This window comes from Mus caroli, chromosome 6, assembly GCF_900094665.2.
Source record: "Mus caroli chromosome 6, CAROLI_EIJ_v1.1, whole genome shotgun sequence".
Lineage (NCBI taxonomy): Eukaryota > Metazoa > Chordata > Mammalia > Rodentia > Muridae > Mus > Mus caroli.
In genome coordinates, this window is record NC_034575.1 from 132,490,342 (window position 1) to 132,506,494 (window position 16,153).

The following is a 16,153-nucleotide window of genomic DNA, read 5'->3' on the forward strand; positions in this document are numbered from 1 at the left end:
GAAAGGAAGGAAAGGAAGGAAAGGAAGGAAGGAAGAAAGAAAGAAAGAAAGAAAGAAAGAAAGAAAGAAAGAAAGAAAGAAAGAAAGAAAGAAAGAAAATTAAGGAGGTGAATGGCACCTGGGAAGCAACACATGGAGGCTCTCCGGCCTCCGTGTACACCCATACATATGAACATGTATGTGCAAAAACATGTTCATACATGTATACACATACACACATGCACAATGCTAAAGAAATCTAGAACAAGAAATGTTTAAAACTGAATTTTGAAATAGAAGAATGCTACAGAATATAAATTCTCTCTCAGTGGCACTGTTGTAAAGGCCTATAGAGCTATAGCTGACAGACCCGAGGACAGGAGAGGCTGTGCAGATGGGAATGGCAGCACTGGACAAGAATCCTAAGAAGCACACCCATGGTTAAGAGTACTTGAGCCACTAAAATCTGGTTCAAGTAGGGATACAAGCTGAGACAAACAGAGCCATTCTAAGCCTAGAGTCTGCTAAATGTGTAAAGGTTGCTACAAAAATTAAAGATAAACAGATATAACATTCACAAAGGTACTAAGTGTAAAAGTATTAAATAAGAATCAACTAATTTATCATTAAAAATAAAGACTGAGTTATAAACCATATTTCTGAAATATTTTAATATGAATTAGGATCCAATGAAAACAACTAAAAATTAGGATATTAAGCTCTATCTTTTTGTTATTTTTGTTATTTTTGTTCAGATCAAACACCAGCAAAATAATCACCTAAGAGGCTAAAATAATAATAATAATAATAATAATAATAATAATAATAAATGTAAACTGTTAAAGGAATGAGCAAGGTAAAAGGAAAAAAAAACTCAGCTAAAATATGTGTCTAAAAAGTGCTGGCATATAAACCTAAATATGAATTTGGAGTTACAACTGCAAACGCAGAACGAGGAGTGACAAGCTTCAGTATGAGCTGTTGGCCTGAGTGCTGATTATACACAAATTCTAAACTGCAGGAAACACAACCCAATTGTGACCGCAGGCAGGGCAGGAATAATTCTGCACAGCCCACTGCCTCTGCTGACAGCCAAAAGGAGTCAGTTCAGCTTCACAAGCAATCACAGAACTACTGATTTGAGCACAGTGATCAAAACAATATAAGTAACTGAAGGCTACTAGATGCCAAATATGCATCTGAAACCCAAGGCTGGCTAACCGTACACCTGTGTACCACTGTGAGGGACAAGACAAACCTCCATTTCTAAAATAAATCCTCGTTTTCAAAGTCAAGGTACATTTCTAAACAGAAAAGCAATGTTACAAATACCCTCTGTTTAAATTGAAACCAAATCACTGTTTACCATGGAAACCATCTGACAAGAGTCAGCCAGCTTCACCTTTGACTACAAGGATAATTTATCAATGCCAACTCCTAGTAAACATCGACTCGCTGGCCTCCTTGCCAGGAACTAACTCACTCTCTCTCTCTCTCTCTCTCTCTCTCTCTCTCTCTCTCTCTCTCTCTCTCTCACACACACACACACACACACACACACACACAAGCTCTGGAATGAAGGCTTCTGCTTCTCAGAGGTAGATGAAGAAGCCATTGCACGTGTAACAGTTTTCCTACCAGATTTTGCTAGCTGCCAGAGAATGGTGGCCCACAGGGGGAAGAATGAGTAACACCCTCGTTAAGAGAAAGAAGAGCTGGTGTTCTCCAAACTACAAGCCCTGCACTGCCCTGGACCAGTGCCTTCTCCAACATGCCTCTGTCTATAGGGAATTAAGAGCGAGAAGAGGCAAAGTGGACAGTTAAGCTAAAAACATAAAACTTACTTTAATTGTACAGTAAGGAATTTTTTTCTTAATATACTCATCATTAAAGAGCAGTCAAAAATATCTTTTAATCACTAAATAAAAACCTCATGTATCTCATTTTATTCTTCCTGGACTACAGTTTAATGACTGACTGTCCTTCAGTTTATCTCCAAGGGCTACATGCCTGTATGAGACATAGTGCTCTCTTCTCACAAGACTTAACTGAGATTTCAGTGGCTGTGAAATTTGACAAAGAGGATAAATAGTATTTAAATATTTAATTAGTACTGAATAAGTATTTACTATGAATTAACATTTAATAATTAAGTATTTAGATAGTACTTAAGAAACAGCATGTTTTATGTTAAATGAAATAACAAAAATAAAAATAAAAGATGTCACAAAACATAAGCCATCCCTGCTATTATTAGCCACCTGAGTGACTAGCCTCCCAAAGTACTGCCAAATATAAAATTGCCCATAGAGAATCCAGCTGCTCTCAGATTCCAGCCCCTACTTGGGTAATAACCATCTTACCATCTTTGCAGGTCTTTCCATTCTCTAGCAGCTTGACCCCAGTTGGGCAAGCACACTGATAAAAAGGCTTGACTGGAGACATCAAACACAAATGGGAACAACCACCATTATCAATTCCACATGGATTTGTAGCTGTCAAATATAAATCACACTGATTAATACCAATGATTAGGGATGCCCTCACTCACTCTAGATACACAAAGGTTAACAACCATAACATGAGCAACTGTGATAAACCAAAATTACTACCAAATTTCATCCAGGTGTTTGACTACCAAGCATCTGTAAGGAAAGGAATTAATTAGTGAACTCACTTAGCATTTTTCTATCCAAAGAGGAGAAACTAAAAAGAAAAGCAGAAGGCCCTCGTCCTAGTGGAGTTTATAAACTTACCAGTAAGCCAAAATAATAAACTATGAAAATGGGAAGAAAACAAGAAATATAAATATTATATTGCACATTACTACAATCAAGGAGGAAATTAATCTTGGCATTTAAAATTGCATAGGGCCTAGCAGGCATGACAGAAGGGGACATTCTGAACATTTTGGGTGTGGTTAAAAAAGCCTTCAAAATAAAAGCTTAGAGACCAGGCACTGGGGGAGGCAGTAAGGAGAACATTACTAACAGAGGCTAGGGCTTCTGTAGTAGACTGGTAGGAACAGGCTGTAGCAGAGCATATGAAAGCCAAGAAACACTGTCAGAATGTTGGAAAGTCATCCCTTGCAATGAATAAGGTGAAAGAGATATGTTCAGTGCACTAGAGGAGGGAAGGGAAATATAGGTAGGCAGGCATGATAGCACACACCCGCAATACAATTAAGATGGGGGCCAGTGGGAGCTACATAGGATCCCGTTTTTATTTTTAAGTTTTTAAAGGCTGAGTTGTAGATCAGTGGTTTGGGTAGTTGTCTAGAATGTCTAGCATCAGCCTCTAGCACTGCAAAATTAAATGAGAAATAAAGTAAGAAAGAACAAGAGACAGAGACAGAAAAATAAAAAAACCAGCCAAGTTTGTGAACACTGCAGTAATGGATACATTCACATAATATTCATGGGAAAGACGATATAATACAGAGAGCAACATAAGACAAGAACATAAAACATAACATCAAAAATAACTAAAATTCTCAAACTAGTAAAACAAAGGATCAACTGTGATGTTTAAAGAAGGGTTCAGAGACTTTCTGATGACTAGTCATGTGAATACAAAGTTCACAATGGTCTAAACAAATATTTATTTTTATGTAGATTAACACATCTGTCTTAAAATGGGCTCATGGTCATTGAATAACACTCAATATTTGATTATCTCCCCCTCTAAATGGAAAGAGCTAATGCCCAACTCAGGATCCAAGCACTTTTCCTTTTGGCTATAAAAACAATTTGAACTACACTCAGACACAGCCAGACAGTTATTGACACACCAGTGCCAAGCATTCTGCATTCTCATATTCCTTTTAATCCCGAATCCATTCCTCTCCTACAAGGGATCATTGTTAGCAGACACAGACCCAAGTATTTGAAAAGGGTAACCCAAACCAGAAGCAAGCTGAAAAAAAAAAAAAAAAATGCATAAGAGCAAGAGGAAGAACACACGCCAGTGTCTAAGTAGGTAGTTTACACAGCACATGTAGGTGCTGGAATTCACAAGCTAGGTTAACAGAAGTTTCCTAATAAGCTGGTATTTTTTGAGCACACTCACATGAACACATTCAAATATAATAAGAAAATAATATGAACAAGAAATGCATTTATGCATAAACAGCAGATGAGCTGTCTCAATTTTAATTCATTTCTGTTCTCCTCTTGTATCACCCCAACCCCCAATGAAAGACAAGACATGACATGGGGAAGGGTATCAGGTCACAAGGTTCTAGAGTTCAGTGTCTAACCTGAACTCTATGTGCACGTTGTGCTTGTGATTCCTTCGCCACCTTGGATATGCCCTTCCTCCTTCTGTGCCTCACTAAAGCCAGACATCAGAGTGCTTACAGAGCTGTTCCAAACTGGAATTTAAAAATCCAGATCACTTACCATTTGGCTGCCTCTGTTGGCTGAAAGCATGTATATCCATGGGAGAGAAGATGTTAGAATGAATTTCACGCAGACCCTCGCCAGTATATTTGTTGCAAGCCAAAATAGAGTGTGTATTCCAGTCAGTCCAGTACAATGTGTCCTCAAATAACGTCAAGGCAAAAGGATGTGGAAGGGACCCTTTAACCACTGCCTGCCTGTTAACACAAAAAGAAAAACTCACACTTCAAATTTTTTCTTTTATGACTTCAACACTGAAAACAGTTCACACCAATACATAAACATACTAAGGAAAATACATGTAGATTAAATTCATCTGTGAAAAACAATTTGAATAGCAAATTCAAATATATTTATGTTGTCAAAAAAATATACTGAACATTCAGAATGGTCCCTGCCTTGGAAGTAGGCAAACTAAGTCACAAGACGCAGAAGCCCAAATCTCTTAACATTGCTGTCAGCCTCCCTTCTCAAAAACTGCCTTCGCACTCATATTTTCTATACTTCCATGAAAAATAAGCAATGAAGAAGTCCCAGGGATGACAGCTGGCAACTAAGAAGACGGGAAGGCAACAAGCTCTGCCCCTCCTTGATACTCAAGAGCAAAGAGCCTGAGCAGAGTTTTCGATCTTATGATTTTAATAATTGCCACTGAAGGCATTCACATGATGCTAAAAAAGATAGGCCTCAGTCTAGCTCCAAAATGTGACTGCAGAAATGACACACAAAATCTAAGCTAGTTTGCTCATTTTTATTGTATAATTTATTAAACCTCTCAGTTCAGACGACTAAAAAAGTCCTGAATTGGCACAGTATGTTCATAACACAGAACCAGAATGTCATAAACAAAGCAAACTGTAAAGAGAGAGACTGAGTCCTCAAACCACAGCACTTGGCAGAGTGCCAGAGTTGTGCAGTTAGTAAACGTTCTAGACACAATGAATAAATCATGAATTTAGTCAAACAAACATTTAAGACAATAAATGCTTTAATATTTTCATAAACCCGTATTTTCAAGTACTCAGCCTTGGGGAGGGAGGGGAGACCACACATAAGGTACCTACACATAAGGTACTGAAAAAACAAATGTGAGGAAGAGACTTAACTTTAGGTTCACCCGGTGACGTCAAGATCTCTAGCACCTACTTGAAAGCCAAAGTCAAGGACAGCGGTTATCTAAGTGACATCAGTGTCTGTTACACATGAACTAGTACTGACCTAAAGTGTCATAAATTCAAGACAGATTTTATTTTAAAATCTTGACTACAAGATGAAGATGACTAATTTATATTTTAAAGCATACCGACTAACTGATCTACATCAATTCTCTCCTTTCATTTTCCTTAATTTTTCTTCTTTAGAAGATTAATTTTCCTTCTCCTCTCTCAAAAAGAATGTTTCCAATAACTGTCCCTACGTATTTTCTTCCTTTTTAAAAAGTAAATTAAACTATTGTATTTTTAAATAGGTCAGCATATTTTACATCAGTCTTCCAAAATTGATTATGGTGAGACATAAACTGAGATGACACCTGTACAAAGCAGAAATACAAACAAAAAATAGAGAATAGCACAAACCAAGTGACTCCTCATGGGAAAGGGGCACTTCATCACCATCCTGAAAACCTGCATGGTCCATAACAAAACCTTTTCTAAAAATGAGAAAAAAACCTTTAAAACTCCTTTGTACCTTTCTAAATACAAAGTTAAGATTCATTCTAATAAACTGAACACAAGAAAATAAACAGGAAAACAAACTGTGTAAAAGCCATAAATAAAAGCACACTAGAACCAGAACAGACTAGAGAAGTGGCTCAGAGGCTAAAGCAATTTTTGCTCTTGTTGAGGACAGGGGTTAGGTTTCCAGAATCCACGAAGTGGTTTACAACTACCTGTAACTCCAGGTACAGAGAGCCAATGCTGTCTTCTGTGGGCACCAGGTATGCACATGGTGAAGAGACACGTGCAGGAATAATACTTACATATGAAATAAAATAAATTAAATCTAATTTAAAAATTATAAAGAGATAAAAACATAACAAATTATATTAACCTTTCAAAGCTCAAAATCTCTGAAAGAAATGAAGAGCAAAGAGAACGATAGGGCAATACAAAACCTCTATGGTTTTTCTTTCTTCTAACCATTTAAAAACAAGGGTGGTTAGACTGAACGAACCCAGAGTTATGTAAGCATAATGTTATTGTGCACTGTGTGATGGTTCAAATGCTTGATTTCTGTCTCACCTACATTATTACAATCCTTATTCAGAAAATCTCCTGTCTCAATCTTGTGTAAACACCAGCTCCCAAGTGTTCCCTGACATTCAATACAGAGAGCTTAACAGCCAATGACTGAGCAGGGAATAGAACAGGGCTGGCCTTTCTGCCAGCCAGGGGAGGAGATGGAGGAAGAGGAAATAGGGGATTAACCATGGGGAGAGAGTCCAGGAGAGACTGCAAGCAAACACCTAGAGCAGAGAAAGCCATAGTGGACCTTGGCTTGGGGGGTGGGGGGAGCAGCCAGATTAGTTTAGAGGATTAAAAATAGAGCAATACTACTCAGGTGTGTGCCTTTAAAGCATGTTAAATAAATAATAGTCCAGTCTCAATTTTTTGGGAGCTAGCTGGATAAGAAGAACACTGTAACAAACACACATATTATAAAGCCCCAACAGTTAAATACTGGCTGTCCATAAGAAACATACTTTAGACACAAAGACAGCAAAAGGTTAAAAGTAAAAGTCACAGCAAACACAGACTGACTGTGTTAGAAATGGAGCGCTGCAGACAGCACACTGAGCAGGAAAGATAACGCACTGGAGATAGACATTGTGTGGGAAAGATCAAATGACAAGAACACACAGCTACAACCCTGTGCACAGAATCAACCTGAGCGCTGAAACTATGGAAGGGAAAACAGGGAAGTGGTGCCTAGCACTCGGTTCTCTAGAAAACCATGTGCCGTACTAACTCACCATCTATAAAACACTCCAGAGAGACAGTGCTCTCAGTACGAACGGCATATTTGGAAGGCTGGGCCTTGTGCATGTCTGCCTTTTGTTTTCTTCAAGTCCTGAGAACTGAGTTCCGGGCCTTGCATACGGGAAGCACGAGCTCCCTACCACTCGTGCTCCCTACCACTCTGCTCCCCACCACTGTGCTCCCTACCACTCGTGCTCCCCACCACTGTGCTCCCCACCACTGTGCTCCCTACCACTCATGCTCCCCACCACTGTGCTCCCCACCACTGTGCTCCCCACCACTGTGCTCCCCACCACTGTGCTCCCCACCACTGTGCTCCCCACCACTGTGCTACCTACCACTCATGCTCCCTACCACTCATGCTCCCCACCACTGTGCTCCCTACCACTCATGCTCCCCACCACTGTGCTACCTACCACTGTGCTCCCTACCACTCGTGCTCCCCACCACTGTGCTCCCCACCACTGTGCTCCCTACCACTCATGCTCCCCACCACTGTGCTACCTACCACTGTGCTACCTACCACTGTGCTCCCTACCACTCGTGCTCCCTACCACTGTGCTCTACCCCAACTCCACGCACTGCTCATCAAAATGCTGAACTCTTAGGCGGCTGGCTCAGAAACATGATGTTTGCTACCACTCCTAAAGACCTGTATTCAATCTCCAGCACTAAAATACATCATACACACTAATGCATGTCTTGCCCAGTGACAGGCTTATACTACCAGTACTCCAGGGAAAGAGGACTGTGAGCCAGCTGGAACTATGTGGTGAGACCTGCCTTACCAGTCAATAAATACTAAAGGTATAAAAAGTGCTACACAAAGTTATCCTGCAGAACTGGAAAGATGGCTCGTCAGTTAGGAGGACTTACTGCTCCTACAAAGACCTGGTTGACTTTCTAGAAGCCCACATTGGCTGACAACAACCCAGGTCCAGGGGAACAGATGCCCTCTTCTTACTTCCATAGGAAACAAGTACACACAAGGTACACACACACATTCAGGAAAAACATTCACTCATAAAATAAATAAACTTTTACAGAAGAAATAAAAATGGATAAAGAGCCAAGAAATTAAATTTCTATTTCAATCTTTCAATGTCTAACTTCTTCCTCATATTCTTCTAAATAAACAATATGACACAATACACAATGTCTCATATCTATAATTATAGCACTCTAGAGGCTAAGGCAGAAACATTACTCCAAATCTGAAGCCTGCGTAGTGAGAACCAGCTCAAAATATGAAAAACAAAACAAAACAAAAAAGCAACCATTCAAATAAGAGATCACAAGATAAGTAAAATATTGAGCTAAAACAAAACACAAACACAATGCACAGAAAAGTGTGAGTAGCCACCACAGCGGTTAAGTGAGGGAAATGCCTCTATTAGGAGACAAACGGCAAGTCCATCTCCTTGCAACCTGCCAGGCCAGGGCAGAAATAAGCATGGGAAGTCAATAAAAACGTCAGGGGGGAAAAAAAATCAATGAAACAGAGAAGAAAGATCAATAACAAAACAGTTGATTCTTTGAAAACATTAGCAAAACTGCAAGTTATTAGCTTTGCAAAGGCAAAGGCAAAAAAAAAAAAAAAAAAAGACAGAAAATGTGAAACTGAAAGAACGCCATGACCTTACTTACGTAAGGGGAGCATCATTTCCACACTTCCAGAAATCGGAACACGTAAGGAGCACCATAAACAACAAATTATTCAACATATAGGAAATGAAACCCTTCCTAGAAAGAAACCAATTACTAAAACAGATTCCTGGAAGAGGACAGAAGAGCTGCACACACAAACCTGTCATTTAAAGGATCCCTAACAAGAAACAGCCAGGCTCAGACAGCATCACAGACACATTTACAACAACTACCATTAAGTAGAATTTATCCTAAAAATATAAGCTAGGTTCAACAATTAAAAAAAAAAACAACTAATGCAATTAACAATGTTTATTTAAAAAGTTATTTCTATAGATGTAAAATAAACAGGCAGGATTCCTAATCATCCATGACTTAAAATGAAGTCAATAAACCAGGAATAAAAGAAAACTTCTTTAGCCTGGTGAAAGTACTTTAGAACAGAATCTACGGTTAGCATTCTGCTGTGCTAATCTGGCAATAACCACTCCAGAACAGCAAGGGAAGAGAGATGTCTTCTAGGCTGCATTGTATCGCAGGGCCTAGCCAATGAGATCAATCAGAAGACCCGCCCAGACAACAGGGAAGCACTACTGCATTATCCACAGATGACATGACCTGTACATGAATATACTCATGGTCTTTGCCAATCTTCCCAAACCAAGTAAATCCAACAGGATCTAAGATAAATGATTCATAAACAAAAGTAATTTATATTTCTGCATATAAGCAATGAAAAATAAATGTTTAATTTTGTTACTAAAAATAATGGCTAGGAATAAAAGTATCTGCCTCAGATGCGTAAGGTCCTTGGTTCAATCTCCAGCACCATAATAATATATAAAACAGAGAGGGGCTGTCAATCTAACTTGATGGCTAAAGGAACTTCCTAGGCCAAGCCTGGCAACCTGACAACCAAAAATTGTCCTCTGACCAACTCACACATATTAAAATTCTTTTAAAATGAGTAATAAATACAGGGCTAAGGATACATAGTTCAGGGGTAAAGCATGCCTGGCAGGCAGGAGGTCTTGGATTCAATCTCCAGCCCCTTAGTATATATTGAGTATACGTAAGTAAAATAATTATATCATAATACACAAATACGTAACATTGACTTACTTTTTATAGTATACATTAAAATTCTATTAGGGATACATTTTACAAAAGACCTTAAGAGATAACTTACACACACACAATCAAAAACTAACCATACATCTGATCTAAATGAAAGAATTAATCTAATAAAAAAAAAAAAAAAAAAAAACCTCTTGGAAGTTTCTCTAATAGAGGAAAAAGCATTTATCCCTTTGCATCAGGCGGAGACTACTAGGAGCACCACAAGCAATTTAATAAGAGTAAAAACTGATAATTGGAAAAATTACACATAATGAAAACATGCCATTAAGAAAATGAAAAACCAAAAAAAGAAAAAGAAAAAAAAAATGAAGGCATAAGCTTATAGTGACAGAAAACATTCCTAAATCATATGTCCAATGATGAAATCTTACATCAAAATCAAAAAAGAAAAAACTTACAACCCAGTAATAAAAGCAATGACTAAACCATTATTAAAATTGATAAAACCAAGGTGGCTGAGCAGATGAGGGCTTTTGTTGCCAGCTCCTGATGATTGCTGGGGCCCACACGGTACAAGGAGAGACCTGACAATTAAAAGTTATCCTCTGACCTCCAGATGCCAACCATGGCATGTGCCTCCCCAACATAAGAATTTTTTTGATTGAGAGAATGTTTCAAATAATTATCTAGTTGGGTCTCATGAGAAAAATGTAAACTGGTCCCAAAATGATTATTGGTTGGCCAGAAACAAGGAAAGCAAGTAAATCTGTCAGAGAATGAGAGGAGATACACAACAGAACCAACAGTAGTAGCAAAGTCGGGTACTGGAGTTCTTTGTTCCCAAAGCTATTATTTTCCTCCTGGTTATAAAAGGAATATGTGGTTGTTCTCTAGGAAAAAATTTAGAAACGTAAAAATATAAAGGTTATTTTTCTAATCTTTTTATTACATATATTGTATATCATATGAATTTGTAAATATATATACCAATACAAGTAATCTTAATTATCAGTAAATGGAAAAACTGGTTTTTGTTTTTAAAATAGGTGAGACAAAATAGATTAATGTATAAACCAATGAGATTTGAAATTATAATTGGTAAACCAGGTAAGGCTAAATCAGAGCCTGCAGCAGACCTGGGATTCCAGGACTGCAATGGCACACCCCACTTTCTGTGGGGTCTGAAGGATCTGAACACTGGTTCGCAGGCTCACTCATGCAGCATGCGCTTTACCAGCTCAGAACACACGGAAGGATTCTTTAAAGGACCAAATTAAAAGCCTATTCTAATTCCCTTTGACACAAAAATATACACTAACTTCTTAAAAACAAACAACCCAAACCATCCGTTTGCTTTGGATGATATAAAAAGCACGGGAGGGCCAGAGATGCTCAGTAGATTAGAGCACTTGCTGTACATTCATGTTAAACGGAGCCCAGATCCCAGAGTCATGTAGTAAAGAGACAAGTCCTGTAAATGCCTGTGCCTCTTGTTCTGAGGGATCTAAACCCACAGGCACACATGTGCACATACACTCATGCAAACATATACATAAAACTTTATAGCAAGGCAATCTTACCGATTTGTTCCATCCAGGTTTGATTTATGGATGAAATTAAGTTTTGCATCGGCCCAGTAAAGCTTCCGCTCCTGATAATCCAGAGTCAGTCCGTTTGGCCAGTAAATCTCAGTGTTTATTATAACGAAGCGACTTGAACCATCCATCCCAGCACGTTCTATCTTTGGCACTTCTCCCCAGTCTGTCCAGTACATGAACCTAAAAATCATTAAAAAGAAAAATTAAAGCCATGACATAAATAACCACAAAATATTTTTTAATTATTGCTATTACATAAAGCTCTCTCAGAAACAAGAAACTGAAAACAAACCCTAGACATTTTTCCAAAAATTTAATAATCTACTACTTGAAACCAACAAAGAAATGAGTAAGACAATTAACACAAGGAATGAAAAGAACAGAGATCAAAGTTTACTTGAAAGAAAGAACGTTTACATTGTCCCATCACATAACCTAATAAGATAGCTTATTAACGACGAAGTGAAAACAACTATCAATACAGTAAGTCTGGAGGACAGTCCTCTAATACCAAAAACAAGCTGTATATGGCAGTAGCAGCAGTCGTGATAAGCCTCTCACTGTGGGGTACTGGAAAACACAAGACATGGTTTATGTAGTTTTATACCCCACTCCTGCCCATCCACAGAGAATGACTAGCCTCAATAAAATCCTACAAAGAGCTCAAACAGAGAGACACAAATAGTCCCCCTGATATAAAAGAAAACTGTGCTGTGCATCAATTAACAGCACATCTTTTGAAAGCTAACAGAGGTATTATGACCTCTAAATGAAGGGGCATTCAGGCTAGGAAGATGACTCACCGGGCAAAGGCACTTGAGACCAAGTGTGACAACCCGAGTTTTAGCCCCAGAACCCACGTGGGAGGAGACTAGCTGCCATAACCTGTCTCTGAACCTCACGAGGACCACAGCATTTTTACACCCCATACACACACAATAAATGTTTAAGTATGAGACAGCCAATAAATATGCTAAAACCCAAATAGAATTCAGGTATGGAGTGATGACAGTGAACTGCCTGTGCCTGCATCTCCTGGCACTGTCCCTCTTGCTTCAGTGGCCAATCAAAGAAAGGACGGGAGGAAACCCCTGGCTTCCATATATCACTTCCAACAAGTCTGCGAAATATACACTGCTCCATGCTACATTTCCAAACGAGGAATGTCAGTAAAGTTCCCTTCGGTGTCCGGTCATACCCTAGCTACTGGAGCCTGGCAGCAGTGAGAAGACTGGGGCGTTAAGGGAGCACAGAGCAGTGCTTCTGCAGTCCTAATTAACATGGCAGCTTTCCTTTCCTTATGCTGCAAGTGTTTTCATCTACACACAGCATTTTCAGTATCATTATCTAAGCAATATGCACCTAAAGTCAAGCTGCATGTGAGAGTTTTCACTTTTATACGTAGGACTGTGGTTGATTTTATTTCTACAGTGTTTAAGTGATTACCTTGTGGTCTCAATTGTGACTGCCTATGCCTTGAGCTCACTGCAACAGAGACTATACTCACACTTATGGTATGACTCCTGCTGACATTACAGTCGGTACACTCATGGTGTGACTCCTGCTGATGTTACAGTCAGGACACTCATGGTGTGACTCCTGCTGNCATGGTGTGACTCCTGCTGATGTTACAGTCAGGACACTCATGGTGTGACTTCTGCTGATGTTACAGTCAGGACACTCATGGTGTGACTCCTGCTGTTGTTACAGTCAGGACACTCATGGTGTGACTCCTGTTGACATTACAGTCAGACATGCATCACCACCCTAGGCTTTCTCTACTTGTACTTTTCTTTGAGATGGTCTCATGCAGGCTGACCCCAAGCTAACTTTGTAGGTAGGGGTGACTCTGAACACCTAATTAATTCTCTTGCTTCCACCTCACAAATACTGGGATCACTGGTCTGCACTGCCAGGCCTGTACTCTGTTCTGTTAAGCGTATACTTTGATACACACATCAAACATAAGTTAGGCCAGTTAAAATCAATTATAAAGTTCTGTTGTTCCAGACTACTTCCTCGAACCTCCTACCTCTTAATCTCCACCTCCCTCCTCCTCCTCCACCACCACCATCACATTTATGAATGTTTTAAGGGATCAATTCATTATGTCACAGCTCTTATGAGTCAGTCAGCTCTGAACACTGTAACATCATTGAGCAAACCTTTAACACACGAGCTTTTTAAACGATCAACTTTATATCCAAACTCTAATAAGTAACAACCTAGGTAAAAAGATATTTGAACTCATCAACATGATAAAGAATTTTACTCACAATACATAATAGATGTTTACAAATCAATATGAAGGCAAACAATAATACTTTAAGTAGGAGACAAGGATATCTGACTCAGGGGGGGAGCACCTTCCTAGCACTTGTAAGAGTGTAAAGCCTAGGGATGGACTTTGACAGTCATTTCATCAAATATTCAAACAGCCAATCCGGCTTGAAAACAGGAATAACCATAATACTTTAAGTTTTGGCAAGTATGTGGTGAGGTGGAAATATAAAGTAGTGCGGCCACTTCAATAAAACACAACTCAGTTCTGGGTTTGCTTGTTTGTTTAATGTTAAACCTGGATTTGTCAAATAACCCAGCAATTTCTCTCTACCCAAGAGGTAAAAAATACTATGTTCATATACAGATTTATACATGAACATTTGTATCAATATTACTAATAGGAAAAACTAGAAACCTACAAATCTTTCATTAGTAGATGAAATGATAAAAATAAAATTTCCTACCTTCATTCAACAGAACAATATTCAGCCATGAAAGAAACTACCTACTTGATACATGGATGAGTGTGTGACAGTCTTCAAAATACTATCACAAAGTAAAAGAAGCCAGAAAAAAACATATGCTGTCTGATTCCATTCGAATCAACAGTCCATTAAAAGCAAACACACAAATTAAGGAGCCAGCAGCTGCCTGAGGCGGTGAGAGCAAGTTCCTCTGCCAGGTGATGGGAATGCTCTAAACCTGATGGCATTTGGTCAGTTGGTGGGAACTGCAAAAGTCAGTGGGTGGGAGGCAGCCTTTTATAGAATTTGTTCTCCCCAAAGAGCAGACCAACAAGGCCATGAGGGATACCGCAATTATCCCATATATGTAAAAGTAAGAGACCCACTCCTGCCAGGACAATGGAGGTGACAGTTTGTGAACTAAATTCAAGCCACAAAACTGAAAGTGACCTGGTCAAATCCTCCGAAGATTCTAAGACTCCTTTATGATGTCACTGAACATAGGTACCAAAAACATACTGTGAACACAGAGAAAAGTAGCTGCAATGCTACCTAAATAATCCCATCAACTAATATATAGGATGGAAGACCAAAGTTGATCTTTTGAGAAAAAAAGTAACAGGGTGCTGATGAGAGAAAGCAAAGAAACAGCAGCATCTCCGAGGGATTCTCTAAGTCTCTGGGTAGCAATGCTGTAAAGAAGGGACGTCAGGAGGTCCCAGAATCAACACAGCTGTAAGACAAGGGGACCTGACCCCTAGTGTGGAGATAGCACTGGAAGACACTCTAACAGGGAGCTGTCTACAATTTACAGTTACAAATCCTTTCATCGCGAAGCACTTGCCAGGAAAGACAGTATGGCACAATGTCCCCGAGAACAGAAGCTCTGCCACTTCCTTCAGTGACCTGAGCAACCACTCCAGGAGAAAAGGGCCAGGTCCTTAGCATCGTCCAGCTCTGGTCAGCTGAGCTCCTTCCTGCCTGAGTCTGCAGCTTCCACACATGCACGGCTCACCTTACCATGATGTGGTCACTTCCTCTACACACTACCTTTCTTGCAGTTTTCTGACACATTTAAGTTTTCTAAACTTTTCTCGCTAAGAAAGGGTAGAAAAGTAAATTTTTTCACTTCGTTTCTGTCTCCCTACATAATGATTCTCCTAACATACTATTTTTAGGGGTTTGTGTGCATATCTGTGTGTAGCACTATATGTGTTACCCATGGTGGCCAGACCCTCTAATCCTCTGGACCTGGAGTTACAGGAAGTTGTGACCCACCTGACTGGGTGCTGGAAACCAAACTTGGATCATCAGCAAGAACATATGTGCTCTTAACCACTGAGACATCTCTCCAGCAACCCTCTACATGTCAAATCTATTGATTATACAATCGCTTCTATCTGAAAGATTTATCAAAAAAATAAAAAAGTAGCATTTAAAGAACAGGTCGGCAGAGAAACTGAGTAGAGGTTCACAATGAATTTGAGAGTTTGCGGCCAGGTATCATTACAATTTGACATGCTAATTTATAATCAAATGCCACACTTTCAGTAACGATTTTAATGGTATTCTCCATTCTAGAGCTCTTTTCCTTTATAGATTTCAGAAAGGCCATTGAGTCCCACCACCTGGGTTGAGCCTCAGAGGAAAAAACATTCCAGGAAGAGGAAGCACACCGGGGAACAAATCTGTGTACACAGGAACTCCAGAGCATAGACTAT

At 39.3% G+C, this 16,153-nt stretch overlaps 1 protein-coding gene across 1 annotated transcript in view; it reads right to left on the reverse strand.

The window, feature by feature from the left end:
- Positions 1-16,153, reverse strand: part of Lrp6 (LDL receptor related protein 6) — a 114,753-nt gene that overhangs the window by 57,878 nt on the left and 40,722 nt on the right. Inside the window, exons 3-5 of the mRNA XM_021165898.2 lie at positions 11,668-11,865; positions 4,380-4,576; positions 2,343-2,474 (exon numbers count right to left, since the gene is read on the reverse strand). Of these exons, the coding sequence (XP_021021557.1) occupies positions 2,343-2,474; positions 4,380-4,576; positions 11,668-11,865 (527 nt within the window). The remainder of the gene's footprint in view (positions 1-2,342; positions 2,475-4,379; positions 4,577-11,667; positions 11,866-16,153) is intronic.